This window comes from Pan troglodytes, chromosome 16 (genome assembly GCF_028858775.2).
Source record: "Pan troglodytes isolate AG18354 chromosome 16, NHGRI_mPanTro3-v2.0_pri, whole genome shotgun sequence".
In the NCBI taxonomy this organism is placed as follows: domain Eukaryota; kingdom Metazoa; phylum Chordata; class Mammalia; order Primates; family Hominidae; genus Pan; species Pan troglodytes.
The window spans coordinates 47,398,940-47,417,360 of record NC_072414.2 but is presented as its reverse complement, the minus strand read 5'-3'; the positions used below and the strand labels follow the sequence as shown (position 1 = coordinate 47,417,360).

The 18,421-nt window shown below is 42.3% G+C and overlaps 1 protein-coding gene across 10 annotated transcripts in view; it reads left to right on the top strand.

Annotated features, from left to right (window-relative positions):
• CCPG1 (cell cycle progression 1) overlaps positions 1–18,421 on the top strand; it is a 91,705-nt gene that overhangs the window by 9,316 nt on the left and 63,968 nt on the right. For 9 of the 10 annotated variants that reach the window (XR_010151338.1, XR_010151336.1, XR_010151339.1 and 6 more), the window contains exons 2-3: positions 9,722–9,790; positions 13,780–13,894. Coding sequence is in view for 6 of the 10 variants with exons in the window: in XM_054666800.2 (XP_054522775.1) it covers positions 9,731–9,790; positions 13,780–13,894 (175 nt within the window). In the remaining 4 variants the exon portion in view is untranslated. 10 annotated transcript variants of the gene reach the window in all.

The following is an 18,421-nucleotide window of genomic DNA, read 5'->3' as shown; positions in this document are numbered from 1 at the left end:
ACATTCCAGTTCTTGCACCATCCCCACCCCTACTCTGCCCTCACTTTTTTCTCCATGGCACTGGGCACCAGCTGGCTAACTGTCTTCAAAAAGTACTTTTCTTTGGGGGAGGTTTTTCTTTTGTTTTTGTTTTCTTTCTGTCAGTCCTGTATCTTCAGCACTTAGAAGAGTTCATGGCACACAGTAGGTACTCAATAAGCATATGTTGAATGAATGAATGCAGTTTCATGTTCCAGATGAGGATAGGCTCATTTAAAATATTTTCATACGTTTATTAGACAAAAAGTAGCCTTCAAAAAAGTTTTCATGCTGGGCGCAGTGGCTCACACCTGTAATCCCAGCACTTTGGGAGGCCAAGGCAGGCGGATCATGAGGTCAAGAGATTGAGACCATCCTGGCCAACATGGTGAAACCGCATCTCTACTAAAAATACAAAAATTAGCTCGGCATGGTGGTGCGCACCTGTAATCCCAGTTACTTGGGAGGCTGAGGCAGGAGAATCTCTTGAACCCGGAAAGCAGAGGTTGCAGTGAGCCGAGATCGCGCCACTGCACTCCAGCCTGGAGACAGAGTGAGACTGTCTCAAAAAAAAAAAAAGTTTTCATTAGTTGGGATCTTGTATCCTCTTCCCTTTCTCAAGTGATGTGTTTTAAAGCAGACATTTTCATATCCTTTGGCGGAGGTGAAAGACCCAGACCTTTTGAAGAGTATTTTACAAATACGTTCTTGAAAGCACTCCAGACTGACTCGCTTATCTTTGGTCACATGACAGTACAGCTGCACTTTGAGGTCTTTGCCTATAGCCTATTGGTTGCCTTACTTCGGAATTGTAGACGTGTGGGAGAATAATGCTCCCATTCTTCTCCATCTTGTCTAGTTCTAGAAGATATAATGGTAATGGAAACCTCACCTTTTTCATAGTAAAATGTAGCTACCCAGGAATGATGAGGGGCCCCATCATATCAGGTAATATTCATTCCAGTTATATTTTATGAGGTAAAATTGATACTGTTGTTGTGTTATTCTTACAGATTTTGACAGCCTCCACCGAAGTGTTTTTAAATGACTTATTTAGCCTCTAACTCTCCCCTGAATTCAGTCTCCAGACGCCTACGTTATGTTTCCTCTTGGATGTGATAATAACTATCTCAGATTTAAAATGCCCCAAACCAGTTTGCTGGTTTCCTTTTCTTCTTCTTTTTTTTTTCTTGAGATGGAGTCTTGTTCTATCTCCCAGGCTGGAGTGCAGTGGCATAGTCTCGGCTCACTGCAACCTCCACCTCCGAGTTCAGGCGATTCTCCTGCCTCAGCCCCCCGAGTAGCTGGGACTACAGGCATCCACCAGACCACCTGGCCAATTTTTGTATTTTTAATAGAGACAGGGTTTCACCATGTTGGTCAGGCTGGTCATGAACTCCTTACGTCAAGTGATCTGCCCACCTCGGCCTCCCAAAGTGCTGGGATTACAGGTGTGAGCCACCATGCCCGGCCCAATTTACTGATTTTCTTCTCATAACCTGCTCTTTTTGAAGTCTTCCTGCCTCAGTAGCTATTCCATTATAGTAGTCGGTGAGGCCAGGAGTCATCCTTTATACCCCATATTCAATACATCAGGAAGTCCTGTTGGCTGCTGTACCTTTGAAATCCGTGTATAATCTGTCCATTTCTCACTGTCTTCACTGCCACCATTCTAGTCCAAACCACCATCATGTCTCACCTGGATTATCATAGTAGCCATGCAAATGAACTTCTTGCTTCTGCCTTTGCTCCCCCACAATGCTGTCCCAGTAGGTAGCCAGAGTGATCTTTTATTCCTTTTCTCAAAACCCTTCTGTGACTTTTAGTTCTCAGAGTGTAAAGCTAAAACGCTTTTTAAAAGGAGTCTTAGGATCTGTAAGCCGTACTCAGTCTGTCCCCTTGCCACCACTCTGTTTATTATCTTGTGGGTTGTTTTTTTTTTTTTTTTGAGACGGAGTCTCGCTCTGTCGCCCAGGCTGGAGTGCAGTGGCGCAATCTCGGCTCACTGCAAGCTCCGCCTCCCGGGTTCACGCCATTCTACTGCCTCAGCGTCCGAAGTAGCTGGAACTACAGGCGGCCGCTACCACGCCCGGCTAATCGCCCGCCTAATTTTTTGTGTTTTTTTGTGGAGACAGGGTTTCACTGTGTTAGCCAGGATGGTCTCGATCTTCTGACCTCGTGATCCGCCCACCTCAGCCTGGAGTGCTGGGATTACAGGCGTGAGCCACCGCGCCCGGCTTATCTTGTGTTTAATCTTTTCCTCCTCTCTCCTGCTAGGCGATCCACACAGGCCTCCTTGCTGTTTCTCAGAGGTAGAGCTCTGATCTCAGCTTTATAGCTACTATTTCTTAAATGCTCTTCCTCCAGTTAGCTGTATATAATGGTGCCTCACTCATTCAAATCTTTGCTCACATATACTTTAGCAATGAAGCTTGCCCTGACCATCCTTTTTAGAGTTAAGCTTCTCTATCCCAGCATAAATCTATCCCAGAATAAATCTCCTCAAATATTTTACAGGGTTTGACTGTTTTTGTCGACATAAGTCTAAGGTTTTTGACCTGGATGTGTGGTGACTCTTGCTTGTAATGGCTGTATTGTTTTTGGCTACTGCAATTCTGTGAGTTAGCAGAAATAGGAGCAGCAGGAAGATGATTTCAGTATTGTAGCTGTTGTGTGTTAAACACTTGAGAAACCTGCAAGGGGACATCAAAAGCAATTGGAAATATATGACTGGAGATCGAGTTAAAGAAACTACTCTGTGGAATAAAAGGAAGCCTGAGCCTAAACAGAGCTTCAAGTTTATTGTCTTTACAAAGTATTCTTCTTTTTATAACCGTATGATTTCTTAGCCTTTGTAACTGTCCTGTAAATTCTGCTTATTTCTAAATTACTATTAGTAAAGCTCTTAAAATGGGGAGGGTTTATACATTTACCAATGGTCAGATTAATGGGAGAGGAAGCTCATGGATTTCTCCAGAATTTTGAGTTCTTTTTTTTTTTTTTTTTGGAGGTGGAGTCTTGCTCTGTTGCCCAGGCTGGAGTGCAGTGGTGCGATCTTGGCTCACTGCAACCTCCACCTCCTGGTTTCAAGCAATTCTCCTGACTCAGGCTCCTGAGTAGCTGAGACTACAGGCGCACGCCAGCATGCCTTTTTGTATTTTTAGTAGAGATGGGGTTTCACTATGTTGGCCAGGTTGGTCTTTAACTCCTGACCTCGTGATCTGCCTGCCTTGGCCTCCCAAAGTGCTGGGATTACAGGTGTGAGCCACCGCACCCAGCCTAATTTTGAGTTCTGTAAAGAACAATTAACTGCACTATCACCCAGACGTGGTTACCTTTCTTGTTTATTGATTGCTTAATATGTATTTAGCATTCATTCAATATGTGTTGGGAATACATTATAGGCTGGTGTTAAACAAGCAATTACAGCACAATATTCTATATTAAATGCCAGATGCAGAAAATAATAGAGTCTTAGGGATGGGGTCAAGGAATGGTTCTCAAAGGAAATGAACCGTTAGCTGAGACAAGCAGAGGAGTTTGGGTGGAGGTAAAGGGGATGGGCAACTGATCAGAATATGTAAAGCCCTGGAGTAAAGACAAAGCCAAGCATTTTGAGGGGAATTGAGAAGGTTGGGCAAAGGGGGAATGAATTAAAAGAGATGAGAGCTAGAGATAAAATACTTGATATTCAAGGCTTTGGGGCATTATCTTGAAGAAAATCTTAACATTTTAAAGGAATTACATAATGAGATTATCATTTGAAGATCTCTAGCTATAATGGGGAGGTTCAAACTGCCAGGGGGCTTTCATATTCACTGTGTCTAGGATAGGGCTTAAAAAGTTACTTTTTTTTTTTTCCTTTGATTGTAGTACGCGCTCAACATTTTGAGAACAGCTGAATTAATAGGGTTCTTTAGTAAGCCTGTTAGTTTTGCTTATCCAAATTGTCATGGTGGTGTTAGGGCCAGCGGGAAATCTTTTTTTCTCTTTTGGGCTGGATGGTGTTACCAAAACACCAGGGGTTTGGTCTCGGTCCTGCTGCTTGCCGCACAGAAAGCCAATCACAGAGACGGGTATTGCCAGGGAAGAAGGCTTTAATTGGGTGCTGCAGCCAAGGAGATGGGAGATCAGTCTCATCCATCTCTGACTGACTAAAATTAGAGGTCTATATAGCAGAGAAGAAATGTAACCATGTGTGGGCAAACAGGAATTAGAGAGGGGTGAGGAAGAGAAGTTGGTCAACAGGCAGCAGGTGGTCAGTTAAGCAATCATGCGGGCTCTGGCTTCTCATTGTCCAGTTGCAGTGATCTGTTAAGTAAGTTTCAGCTTCTTAATACTATCTAGGAGGCCTGATGGTTTGTTTCCTAAGAAAGGAGCTTAGATAACACAAATAGAACTTTCTCAAGTTTTAAGACTGTGAGGATCAATTTCTGTATTTATTCAGAGAAACCATAAAGATCAGTTCTGTGGGATAATTGGCTGGTTTCAATGTTATCTTTCCCTGAAGGAAGTAAACAAAGCATTAAACTGGGGCCTGATTAAAGTGGGCTTATTGATTTGAGTAATTCAAGTATGTTAAGTTGTCCCAAGTCAGTAATGTATTTTACTTTTTTTTGAAATCGGTTAGAAGATGGGAGCAGGCAAAGGAAAGGAGGGAAGCTTTCACACAGTGGAGAAAGAATGCTTTTTAGGCTTCAGCCAGTTTTTCTTATCACAAAGCCCTCACCTACTTCTTGTTTCATATAGAATTCTTCCAGTTACCCAGTCACTTAAACCAGAAACCTGTGAGCTATCCTACACTTTCTCCCTTATATAGTTGGTTATTCAGTCCTTTAATAAAATAATCTTTACGCTGTGTACAGTGGCTCACACCTGTAATCTCAGCACTTTGGGAGGCCGAGGTGGGTGGATCACTTGAGCCCAGAAGTTCGAGACCAGCCTACCAAACTAGCAAGACCCCGACTCTTAAAAAGAAATTAGCTGGGCAGGGTGGCACATAGCTGTATAGTCCTAGCTACTTGGGAGGCTGAGATGGGAGCATCTACTTGAACCTGGGAGTTTGAGGCTGTGTTACTGGTGGAGGGTGTCCAGGTTCTTGGCATCTTGAACAAAGAACTGGACAAAACACACAGACAAAGCAAGGAAAGGATGAAGTCAGAGATTTATTGAAAATGAAAGTACACTCCACAGTGTGGTGGCGGGCCCTAGCGTAGGGGCTCAAGGGCACCGTTGTAGAATTTGTGGGGGTTTCAATACCCTCTAGAGGCTTCCATTGGTTACTTGGTGTATACCCTATGTGAATGGAGAGGTGAAGTAAAGTTACAAAGTCATTTACTTGGTGTATGCCCTATGGAGAGGATATTTCCTGTCATAGCTGAAGTGTGAATCGGCCTAATGTTCCCTGCCTCCAGACCCTATTTTCCCATCTCAGCAAGCCGTGTTCATACTACTGTACTCCAGCCTGAGTGACAGAGTGAGACCTTGCATCCAAATAATGATAAAAATAATAAAATAACCTTTCATGTCTTCTCAGATCTCTTCAGAACCCTTCCCGCTATCTTCTAAACCCTTTCCCTCATCAACACTGGTTAAGTTTAGATGCTCATATTTTTCATGGAATATTATGTTGCTTCCTTGCATCCCACAGGTCTAGGGTTGTTGAGTTGCTTCCCTATCTTTAAAAAAAAATTTTTTTTGAGACAGGGTCTTGCTCTGTTACCCAGGCTGGAGTGCAGTCATGCAGTCATAGCTCACTGCAACTTTGAACTCCTGAGCTCAAATGATCCTCCTGCCTCAGCTTCCCAAGTAGCTAGGACAACAGGTGTGGGCCACCATGTCCTGCTGATTAAAAAATTTTTTTTGGTAGAGATGGGGAGTCTCACTATGTTGCCCAGCCTGGTCTTGAACGCCTGGCCTCAAGTGATCCTCCCACCTCAGCCTCCGACAGTGCTGTTACAGGTGCAAGCCGCCACTCTTGGCCCTGCCATCTTAATATATGCTATTTAATTTAATTAATTAATTTATTTATTTTGAGACGGAGTTTCCCTCTTGTTGCCCAGGCTGGAGTGCAATGGCGCCATCTTGGCTCACCGCAACATCCACCTCCTGGGTTCAAGCAATTCTCCTGCCTCAGTCTCTCGAGTAGCTGGGATTACAGGTGCTTGCCACCATGCCCGGCTAATTTTTTGTATTTTTAGTAGAGACAGGGTTTCATCATCTTTGCCAGGCTGGTGTTGAACTCCTGCCCTCATGATCTACCCGCCTCGGCCTCCCAAAGTGCTGGGATTATAGGCGTGAGCCACTGCACCTGGCCAAATCTGACCAGATGCAACCGCTTATGCCTGTCATCCTAGCACTTTGAGAGGCCAAGAAAAGTGGATCACTTGAGCTCAGGAGTGTGAAACCAACCTGGGCAACATGGCAAAACCCTGTCTTTACAAAAAATACAAATATTAGGCATGGTGGCGCACACCTGTAGTTCCAGCTACTCAGGAGGCTGAGGTGGGAGGGTAGCTTGAGCCTGGGAGGTCAAGGCTGCAATGAACTGTGTTCATGTCACTGCCCTCCAGCCTGGGTGACAAAGCGAAATCCTGTCTCAAAAATTAAAAAAAAAATCATGGCCAGGTGCGGTGGCTTCATGCTTGTAATCCCAGCACTTTGGGAGGCTGAGTTGGGTGGATCATGATGTCAGGAGATGGAGAATCTCCTGGCCTTTAGTAGAGATGGTGAAACCCCGTCTCTACTAAAAGTACAAAAATTAGCTGGGCATGGTGGCGCGTTCCTGTAATCTCCGCTACTCGGGAGGCTGAGGCAGGAGAATCGCTTGAACCAGGGAGTCAGAGGTTGTGGTGAGCCGAGATGACGCCACTGCACTCCAGCCTGGTGACAGAGTGAGACTCCGTCTCAAAAAAAAAAAAAAAAAAAAAATCAAATCTGATCTTTTAAACTATATTTGTACTAGATTGTCTTTTTTATTATTTTTTTAAAGAACTTTCATATTCTTTTACATTTTTCTGCCTTTGTTTTTCCTGCATGATGCTTTTTCCTTTTTCACTGGGACATCTTTCCTTGTCATCAGATCTTTTGATTTTTTTTTTTTTTTTAGGAATCAGAAATCGTTTTGTTTGTTTTTTGCGATGTTGCCCAGGCTGATCTTGAACTCTTGGACTTGAGCGGTCCTTCCGTCTTGGCCTCTCAGTGTTGGGGTTACAGACGTGAGCTACCACACCTAGCGCCCCCCCCCCCCCTTTTTTTTTTTTTTAAAGAGTCAAGGTTTCACTGTATTACCCAGTCTGGAGTGCAGTGGCAGTTCACAGGCATGATCATTATGGCTCTTAATAGCCTTGAACTCCTGGCCTCAAGGGATCTTCCTTCCTCAGTCTCCCAGGTAGCTGGGATTAATAGGCACTCTCCACTGCTTCCGGCTCCAGAAATCTTCATTTTAATGTAGTATCTCAATTTTTAAATTTTGACAACTGTTAATTTACTTTAAAAAATGCTATCAAATTTGCAGCCTCATTTATAGAGACTTCCTTGATCATTCTCCTTTCCCCCTGCAAATTTAATTGCTCAGTCTTTGTGTATTTCTGTCATTGCATAATTTTCAAGCTATTATAAACATGATTCTCATACAAATAGACGTTGATACATATCATAAACTTTTTTGAAAGTCCTGAAAAATAGTGGAATGAGAAATTGGGATTTATATAGTCAGTTTAGGCCAGGTGCAGTGGCTCATGCCTGTAATCCCAGCGCTTTGGGAAGCTGAGGAGGGCGGATTGCTTGAGGCCAGGCCTTCCAGACCAGCCTGGCCAACATGGCCAAACCTTGTCTCTACAAAAAATACAAAAAATTAGCTGGGCATAGTGGCACATGCCCACCTACTTGTGGGGCTGAGGCAGGAGGATCGATTGAGCTTGGGAGGTCAGGGTTGTGGTGAGCCATGATTACGCCATTGCACTCAAGCCTGTATGACAGAACAGGACCCTGTCACACTCAAAATAAAGAAAAGAAATATAGTCAGTTTAATAAAGAATGCTGAAATAAAATTGCTAAGATATAAACGTGGTTAATATCCTACAGGGTATTTAAACTGTAGCTTTTTGGATAACCTCTACTGACTGGACAGAGAAAATTTATTTTACCGTAGTAGTTTTCTGTAAGTTTACTTTTAAATTTGTAGAGTTATAAACTGCCTGGGCCTTAATTGAAATTAGAAATAAAACAATTAGATGACCTCAGGTGAGCCTATTACAAAATGCTCTTGTGATAACATTAAAAGTCATACAATTGATATCTTATTTCAGGTTTTGAATAATTCATTTGAAACATGTTAATTTTTATACTATTAGCGACCAACCTTTTTGTATCCTCTCTTTTTGAAATATTAATGTACAGGAGTTTTCAGAATAATTAACAGATTATATAGATCTGACTTGAGGTCAGGAGTTTGAGACCAGCCTGGCCAACATTCGCAACGAGTGAAACCTCGTCTCTACTAAAAATACCAAAAAACAAAACAAAACCCCCCAAAATAGATTATATAGATCTGTATTTTTGCCCTGTTCTCATTTGAGCACTAGTTCCATATTGTCTTCAGTAGAGTTCTATTAGAACTTGGATCTAATGTGTTCACAGTATATGTCCAATAACAGAAGCATAAGACACATGTAGAGTAAATCAGTAGGAATACTATTTGCTTTACTAAGTTGGGTTTTGAAGTTTAAAGGAGTTTCAGATACAAAAAGAAAAAACCAGGTGGAGTGACCATTGTATGCTGGCTTAGGGCTTGAGTCCAGGTTGTTGCCAGTGACCAGATGTTTGTAACCAACCTCTGGTGTCTTCCCCCCTGCCCCAACTTTAACACAACTGAAGTATTGCTGACACAGTTATTTTCATAAAAACAGTTTGATTGCCGGGCGCAGTGGTTCACGCCTGTAATCCCAGCACTTTGGGAGGCTGAGGCAGGCGGATCACGAGGTCAGGAGTTCGCGACCAGCCTGGCCAACATAGTGAAACCCCGTCTCTACTAAAAATACAAAAATTAGTGGGGCGTGGTGGCACGCGCCTGTAGTCCCAGCTACTCGGGAGGCTGAGGCAGGAGAATCACTTGAACCCGGGAGGCGGAGGTTGCAGCAAGTCGAGATCGTGCCACTGCACTCCAACCGGTCGACAGTTCGAGACTCCGTCTCAAAACAGTTTCATCATGTTTCTTCTATGTTTGAAAATGTAAATTACTTCATGTTGCCAACATACAGACTTCATTTTCTTGGCATAGGAGCTTTTCAGTTTCCCTCTGCTTCTCAGTTTCTGCAGTCATGTTTTTCACACCTTACTGTTCATTGAAAATAGAGTCCTTTACTGTTGCTGCCTGCTCCCCATTCACGATTATCCTTTTCCTTCACCTCTGTCTGGCCAAATGCTACATTTTCTTTTAGACATAACTTTCTTCTTCATTCCAACAATATAACTGTTGAGACTGTTCTAGTCCAGGAGGGTCACCTTATCTTAGAAGTTTGCTTCTATCTGTTCATACAGGTATGCAGTCCTGTCATGTTCTGTATGGTAAATCTATGGGTGGCTTGTCTCTGTTTCACCTGGAAGACAGTAAACCACTTTTCAAACTTAGTGTGACATATAGTGCTTCCTATAGAATTAAAAAAAATGTGTCTCATGAGTCAATATGTTTTTGTATTTGTAGACCTGAAAGATGTCTGAAAATTCCAGTGACAGTGATTCATCTTGTGGTTGGACTGTCATCAGTCATGAGGTATGATATTTAATACTTTTTATAAGGTAATTTGTAATATTAATGTTACCAGTGATGTAAACTGTGTTCTTTGAAGATCAGTCTTTTTCTACCTTTAAGCAAAAAGTTCCAATGGACATTTTCCCTCTCATATTAAACTTCACTGCTGAAAACGCTTCATGAGCCAGCATCTTCTACATTATTGTACATAGCTTTGAGATATTAGGCAAATATTTATTGAAGGTTTGTTATTGTTCAGGCCCTGTGCTTTACTTTCATCTTTCATTTTCATATAATTTTGTCTTTTTTTTTTTTTTTTTTTTGAGACAGAGTCTCACTCTGTTGCCCAGGCTGGAGTGCAGTGGCATGATCTCAGCTCACTGCAACCTCCGCCCCACTGGACTCAAATGATTCTCCTGCCTCAGCCTCCTGAGTAGCTGGAATTACAGGTGCCTGCTACCATGCCCAGCTAATTTTTGTATTTTCAGTAGAGACGAGTTTCACCATCTTGGCCAGGCTGATCTTAAATTCCTGACCTCGTGATCCGTCCGCCTCTGCTTCCCAACATGCTGGGCTTACAGATGTGAGCCACTGTGCCTGGCCAATTTTGTCTTTTTTTTTTTTAAAGGGACAGGATCTTGCTCTGTTGCCCAGGCTAGAGTGCAGTGGCTGTTCACATGTGCAATCATAGTACCATGTAACCTTTAACTCCTTGGGCTCAAGTGATCCTCCCAAGTAGCTGGGACTATAGGCATATGCCACCATACCCTGTTCTTAAATAATTTTGAATATTTCACTGTGATACATACTGTTTTCATTCTTATTTTATAGTTGAGAAAACTAAAGCTTAGAGAGGTTAAGTAATTTGGCCAAGATTATGCAGCTAGAAAATAGATCCTGGATTTGAACAGATCAGAAAGGAGAATGGAGAACATGTGTTCCACTTACGTTATAGCAGAACTTCACAGGAAAAAGGCCAGAACCCTATCACAAAATGAATTTTATAATAGAAGATTGATATACATACAACAAGTATACATAACTTGTACATTTTGTTTATTTTCTCATACCAGTAATATATGTTCACTATAGAAAAATGGCAGTATATTGATAAACAGAAATATACTTACTCCAGGTTTTACTCCAGGTTTTAATGGACATCTATAATTTTCCCATTTGTTTTTAGGGTATTGTAAGCCTCACTTGTTTTCTTTTTTCTTTTTTGAGATGGAGTTTTGCTCTTGTTGTCCAGGCTGTCGCTCTTGTTGTCTTGTACAGTGACGCAATCTCGGCTCACAGCAACCTTCGCCTCCTGGGTTCAAGCCATTCTCCTGCCTCAGCCTCTGGAGTAGCTGGGATTACAGGCATGTGCCACCACGCCCGACTAATTTTGTATTTTTAGTAGAGACAGGGTTTCTCCATGTTGGTCAGGCTGGTCTCGAACTCCCGACACCAGGTGATCCACCCGCCTCGGCCTCCCAAAGTACTGGGATTACAGGTGTGAGCCACCGTGCCCGGCCACTTGTTTTTTTAATAAAAATTTTAGGCTGGGCGTGGTGGCTCACGCCTGTAATTCCAGCACTTTGGGAGGCAGAGGTCGGGGCAGATCACCTGAGGTCGGGAGTTCGACACCAGCCTGACCAACATGGAGAAACCCCGTCTCTACTAAAAATACAAAATTAGCCAGGCGTGGTCGCACATGCCTGTAATCCCAGCTATTTGGGAGGTTGAGGCAGGACAATTGCTTGAACCTGGGAGGCGGAGGTTGCGGTGAGCAGAGATCGTGCCATTGCACTCCAGCCTGGGCAACAAGAGTGAAACTGTCTCAAAAAAAGAAAAAAAAAATTAAAAAATTTTTGTTTTTTAAACTATTAGTTAAGGTTCAGGTAGTTATGTTTAGAAAACATTAACAGAAAAAAACAAGATTGCCTTTTCTGCATTAAAATTTCAAAATTTAAAAGCAACTATCATTTGAGATTGAGATGATTCTTCTTTTTAAAATCTTCAGTGACTTTTCTATTTTTAGCTTGTTTTCTTCAAAGGATTAGATCAACTCCCATAGCAACTTCTCCTTCAAGGATAATTAACAATATAGGAGCAAGGCAGCTATGGGAGTCTTACCTGTTAGTCTGCAGGGTGGAGTATGACAGCAGACCTCTGTCTGGCACTCAGTCAAGTGTGTCATTAGGGTGTTCTGTACTGGATGTTATGTCCCAGATTGAATCATATTTGTACTTTTATCTCTCTTCTTCTATATCTGCTTTCCAGGTTCTACTCTTTCTTGCTAATTTCTCTTACATGTGTCTCCTTTTCCTCTCCCATTACTGCCATTCTCATTTGGGCCAGAATTGGTTTCCCCAGCAATTCCTAATCCATAACCTTGCTTTAGCCTCTACCATTCTCCTGCCACTATAGACAACCTCGGAGTCTTGCATTCCGAATTCTCATTAGGGCTCAACTTAAACGCTACTTTTTTCTTTTTCTTTTTTTTTTTGGGATGGAGTCTTGCTCTGTCGCCCAGGCTGGAGTGCAGTGGCAGGATCTCTGCTCACTGCAAGCTCCGCCCCATCGGTTCACGCCATTCTCCTGCCTCAGCTTCCGGAGTAGCTGGGACTACAGGCGCCCGCCACCACGCTCGGCTATTTTTTTTTGTATTTTTAGTAGAGATGGGGTTTCACCGTGTTAGCCAGGATGGTCTCGATCTCCTGACCTCGTGATCCGCCCGCCTCGGGCTCCCAAGGTGCTGGGATTACAGGCGTGAGCCACTGCCCCGGCCCTACTTTTTTCATGAATTCTTTTAATTTTTGCTGTCTTGAGTTATGTATACGCAAGAGAATGCAGACCTTTCGATTGCATGTGTCAGCAGACTATAGTGGGGACATAGGGAAAGACAGAATCACCTTAGTGGTTAACTTTGTTTTACAATTAAGACACAAAGAAAAATTGTATGATCCGCTATTATTAATGAAAAGACAGTCTGACATCAAAGTAGGAAAGATAACCTCAGAATAAGGAGAGTATTCATTAACCCTATAGGTTTATTTAATCCATGTCATTAAAGCTTTAGACATTTTTAGTTTATATTGCCATAATAAGTAGTTATTTGCATATGGCTGTTTCTCTGAATATGTTGTAAAATTGAATTTTGGATTTGATTTTTTTTTTTTGAGACGGAGTTTTGCTTTTTTTGCCCAGGCTTGAGTGCAGTGGCACAATCTCGGCTCACTGCAACCTCCACCTCCCGCGTTCAAGTGATTCTCTTGCCTCAGCCTCTTGAGTAGCTGGGATTACAGGCACCTGCCACCATGCCCAGCTATGGATTTGAGTTTTTTTTGTTTTGAGACGGAGTCTCGCTGTGTTGCCCAGCCTGGAGTGCAGTGGCGCTATCTCGGCTCACTGCAAGCTCCGCCTCCCAGGTTCGCTCCATTCTCCTGCCTCAGCCTCCCGAGTAGCTGGGACTAGAGGCGCCTGCCACCACGTCCGGCTACTTTTTTTGTATTTTTAGTAGAGACAGGGTTTCACCATGTTAGCCAGGATGGTCTCGATCTCCTGACCTCATGATCCACTGGCCTCAGCCTCCCAAAGTGCTGGGATTACAGGCGTGAGCCACCGTGCCCAGCCAGATGTGAATTTTTTATATCCCACAGCATCTAGCGAAGTGCCTTGTCTAGAGTAGTTCCATAAATGTTAAGTAGAAACAAATTATTATAGAAATAACCAAATTTAGACCCTTATTCTCTGGAATTCAAATTTATTGCTTGAGCTCATAAAATAGAGCAACTTTTGGGCTGACCTGGCTTAGAATTTAAACCTGAGACTCTATTGTGCCATTTTCCTGCCATAGGCCTTTGTGGACTAAATTGAACAAAAGCTTGTCTAATTAGATACTGTTCCTTTGGCGTATGGCAGCATCTGAGACTTTTAATAATGGAAGAAGCATTTACATGTAGTCAAATCTAGCTTTGAGGAGCTAATAGGCAAATAACTGAAAGATTATCACTTTTCCTTAGGGGTCAGATATAGAAATGTTGAATTCTGTGACCCCCACTGACAGCTGTGAGCCCGCCCCAGAATGTTCATCTTTAGAGCAAGAGGAGCTTCAAGCATTGCAGATAGAGCAAGGAGGTAAGTTGTTCACAAATTCTGATTTTTTTTTAATATGATATATGAGTGATATTATGAGTCTTGCCTTCTTTCCAGGTGGGTGGCCTTTCTGGCTAATCTAAGGGGTCATTGGAGGATTAGAACTTCAGTGTAGGTTGGGCACAGTGGCTCACACCTGTAATCCCAGCATTCTGGGAGGCTGAGGTGGGCGGATCATTTGAGGTCAGGAGTTCAAGAGCAGTCTGGCCAACATGGTGAAACCCTGTCTCTACTAAAAATACAAAAAATTAGCCGGGTGTATTGGCAGGTGCCTGTAATCCCAGCTACTCAGAAGGCTGAGGCAGGAGAATCGCTTGAACCTGGGAGGCGGAGTTTGCAGTGAGCCGAGATTGTGCCATTGCACTCCAGCCTGGGCGACAGAGCGAGACTCCATTTAAAAAAAACAAACAAAGAAAAACTTCAGTGTGGATTTGGTGAAGGCCCACAGAACCCAGAGTCATCAGCCTGCCCCAGGGGTTTATTTGCAGCTGTAGTATATTTTTGGGTTTTCAGATACACTTTGTTGCTACAGAGGTAACCAGTGACAAAAAAAAGTGTTTCATGGTTTAATCTGAATTTGTTTGGTAGTTTCTATTTCCTTGTCATTTGTTTGGTAGTTTGTATTTACTTGTCATTATTAAAGTTAAGAAAAAAACTATTCATTGATCACAAGAGATTTACTAACCTGTTTTCCAGTTATTATCATGTTGATGGAGTTACTGACATGCCTCTCATTTTATTCTGCTTTGCTTTATTGTACTTCGCAGATACTACATTTTTTACAAATTGGAAGTTTGTGGCAACCCTGTGTTGAGCAAGTCTATTAATGCCATTTTTCCAATAGCATATGCCCACTTCATGTCTCTGTGTCTCATTTTTATAATTATAGTATTTCATTTATTTTTATTTCATTTTATTGAATTGAATTGAATTGGCGGAGTTTCGCTCTTGTTTCCCATGCTGGAGTGCAATGGTATGATCTTGGCTCACTGCAGCCTCTGCCTCTTGCGTTCAAGTTACCCTCCTGCCTCAGCCTCTCAGCTGGGATTACAGGCATGCGCCACCGTGCCCAGCTAATTTTGTGTTTTTAATAGAGACGGAGTATCATCATGTTGGTTAGCCTGGTCTCGAACTCCTGACCTCAGGTGATCCACCTGTGTCAACCTCCCAAAGTGCTGGGATTACAGGCGTGAGCCACTGCGCCTGGCCTGTAATTGTCATATTTCAAACTTTTTCATTATTATTATATCAGTTATGGTGATCTGTGATCAGAGATCTTTGATTTTACTATTGTAATTCCTTTGGGACACCATGAACCGTGCCTATGAAAGACAGTGAACTTAATAAATGTGTGTGTTCTGACTGCTCTACTGACTTGCCATTCCCCCATCTCTCTCCCTCTCCTTTGGCCTCCCTGATCCTGGAGACAACAACAATATTGAAATCAGGCCAATTAATAACCCCACTGTGGCCTCCAGGTGTTCAGGTGAAAGGAAGAGTTGTGTGTCTCTCACTTCAAATCAAAAGCTAAAAATGATTAAGCTTATTTGAGGAAGGCATGTCAAAAGCTAAGTCTCTTGGGCCAGATAGTTAGCCAAGTTGTGAATGCAAAGGAAAAGTTCTTGAAGGAAATTAAAAGTCCTTCTTAGTGAACACATGAATGATAAGGAAGCCATATAGCCTTATTGTTGACATGGAGAAAATTTTATTGGTCTTGGTAGAAGATTGAACCAGCCACAAAATTCCCTTAAGCCATAGCCTAATCCAGAACAAGTCCTTCCTAACTTGCTTCAAGTCTGTGAAGGCTAAGAGTGGTTAAGAAGCTGTAGAAAGAAAGGCTGAAGCTAGCTGAGGTTGGTTCATGAGGTTTAAGGAAAGAAGCTATGTCCGTAACATAAAAGTGCAAGGTGAAGTAGCAAGTGCTGATGTAGAAGGCGCACCAAGTTATCCAGGAGATCTAACTGAGATAATGGATGAAGGTGGCTACCCCAACCAGCAGATTTTCAGTATAGATGACACAACTTTCTATTGGAAGAAGATGCCATCTAGGACTTTCCTAACTACAGAGAAGTCAATATCTGCTTCTAGGCTTCAAAGAACAAGTTCACTTTCTTGTTAGAGGCAAATGTAGCTGGTGACTTTAAGTTGAAGCCAGTGTTTACTTACCATGCCTTGAGAAATCCTAGGACCCTTAAAAAATATGCTACATCTACTCTGCCTGTGCTCTGTAAATGGAACAACAAAGCCTAGGTGACAGCCATGTGTTTACAACATGGTTTACTGAATATTTTAAGCTCAGTGTTGAGACCTGCTGCTCAGAACAAAAAGATTCCTTTCAAAATACTAGACATTGTATAGCAATACCTGGTCAATCACCGAAGGGCTCTGATGGAGATGTACGAGGAGATTCGTGTTGCTTTTTTTCCTGCTAACACAACATCCAGTCTGTAGTCCATGGATCAAAGAGTAGTTTTGACTTTCAGGTTGTATTATTTAATAAATACATTTTGTAAGGCTGTAGCTACTATAGATAGTGATTGTTCTGATGGATCTGGGCAATGTGTGTAAATTGAAAATCTTCAGGAAAGGATTCACCATTCTAGATGCCTTTAAGAACAATTGTGATTTGTGGGAAAAGGTCAAAATATCAACATTAATAGGAGTTTGGAAGTTGATTTCAACCTTCATGACTTTGAGTGGTTCAAGACTTTAATGGAGGAAGGAACTGCAGATGTGGTAGAAGTAGCAAGAGAATTAGAATTAGAAGTGGATCCTGGCCGGGTGCGGTGGCTCATGCCTATAATCCCAGCACTTTGGGAGGCTGAGGTGGGCGGATCATGAGGTCAGGAGATCGAGACCATCCTGGCTCACACGGTGAAATCCCATCTCTACTAAAAATACAAACAATTAGCTGGGCGTGGTGGCAGGCACCTGTAGTCCCAGCTACTCGGGAGGCTGAGGCAGGAGAATGGCGTGAACCTGGGAGGTGGAGCTTGCAGTGAGCCAAGATCGCGCGACTGCACTCTAGCCTGGGCAACAGAGCGAGACTCTGTCTCAAAAAAAAAAAAAGAAGTGGATCCTGAAAATGTGATCCAATTGCTGTAATCTCATGATAAACTTGAACAGATAAGGAGTTGCTTCTTATGGATGAGCAAAGAAAGTAGTTTCTTGAGATGCAATCTACTCTTGGTGAAGATGCTGTGAATATTATTGAAATGACAACAAAGGATTTAGAATATTACACAAACTTAGTTAATAAAGCAGTGGCAGGGTTTGAGAAGATTGACTCCAATTTTGAAAGTTGTTCTACTGTAGGCAAAGTGCTATCAAACAGCATTGCATGCTACAGAGAAATCTTTCATGAAAGAAGAGTCAATCCATGTGGGAAACTTCAGTGTTGTCATACTTTAAGAAATTGCCCCAGCTACTCCACCCTTCAGCAGCTACCACGGTGGTCAGTCAGCAGCCATCATCTTTGAAGTAAGACTCTCCACCAGCAAAAATATTACGATTCACTGAAGGCTCAGATGATCACTAGCACTTTTTAGCAATAATGTATTTTTAAATTAAGATATGTACAGTTTTTTAGACATGATGTTATTGCACACTTAATAGATTACAGCATAGTGTAAACCTAACTTTTACATGGACAGGGAAACCAAAAAATTCATGTGACTTGCTTTATTACATTGGTTTGGAACTGAACTTGCAGATATCTGAGATATGCCTGTACTCTGGTTCCAATCTGGTAAAATGGAATTTGACTACTGTATTGCATCTGTATTATGTATACTTCACATGGGATTTGATACACACATTATTTATATAGAGAAATAGGACTCCTGAACAATTACTGCATACACTTATGTTCATATTTAAATTACTTCATTAACTTTTAAAAAAAAATTACAGTAAAATGCATACAGAACATTTCCCCTCAGGAGAAAAAAGTGGATGTGTCAAGGCCAGAAATAGAAGAGATTATACCTGTTAACTTTTTTAAGCCTACACGTTGATTATTACTACTCTCATTTGAAAAGTGATTCTCATCTTTTTTGTGTCAGAGATCCTTTTGAGAATCTGAAAGCTATGGACAGTTTCTTCCAAGAAATGCATTTACTTGCATATGTTAAAGAAAATTTTCTTTTTTTTCTTTTTCTTTTTGAGACAGAGTCTCGCACTGTTGCCCAGGCTAGAGTGCAGTGGCGCGATGATCTCAGCTCACTGCAAGCCTCCCCGGTTCAAGTCTTAGCCTCCTGTGTAGCTTGGATTACAGGTGCCTGCCACCACGCCCAGCTTTTTTTTTTTTTTTTGTATTTTTAGTAGAGACGGGGTTTCACCATGTTGGCCACTCTGGTCTCAAACTCCTGACCTCCTGATCAGTCTGCCTCAGCCTCCCAAAGTGCTGTGATTACAAGCGTGAGCCACTGTGCCTGGCCTAATTTTTTTGTTTTTTTTTTGTTTTTTGAGATGGTGTCTCGCTCTGTTGCCCAGGCTGGAGTGCAGTGG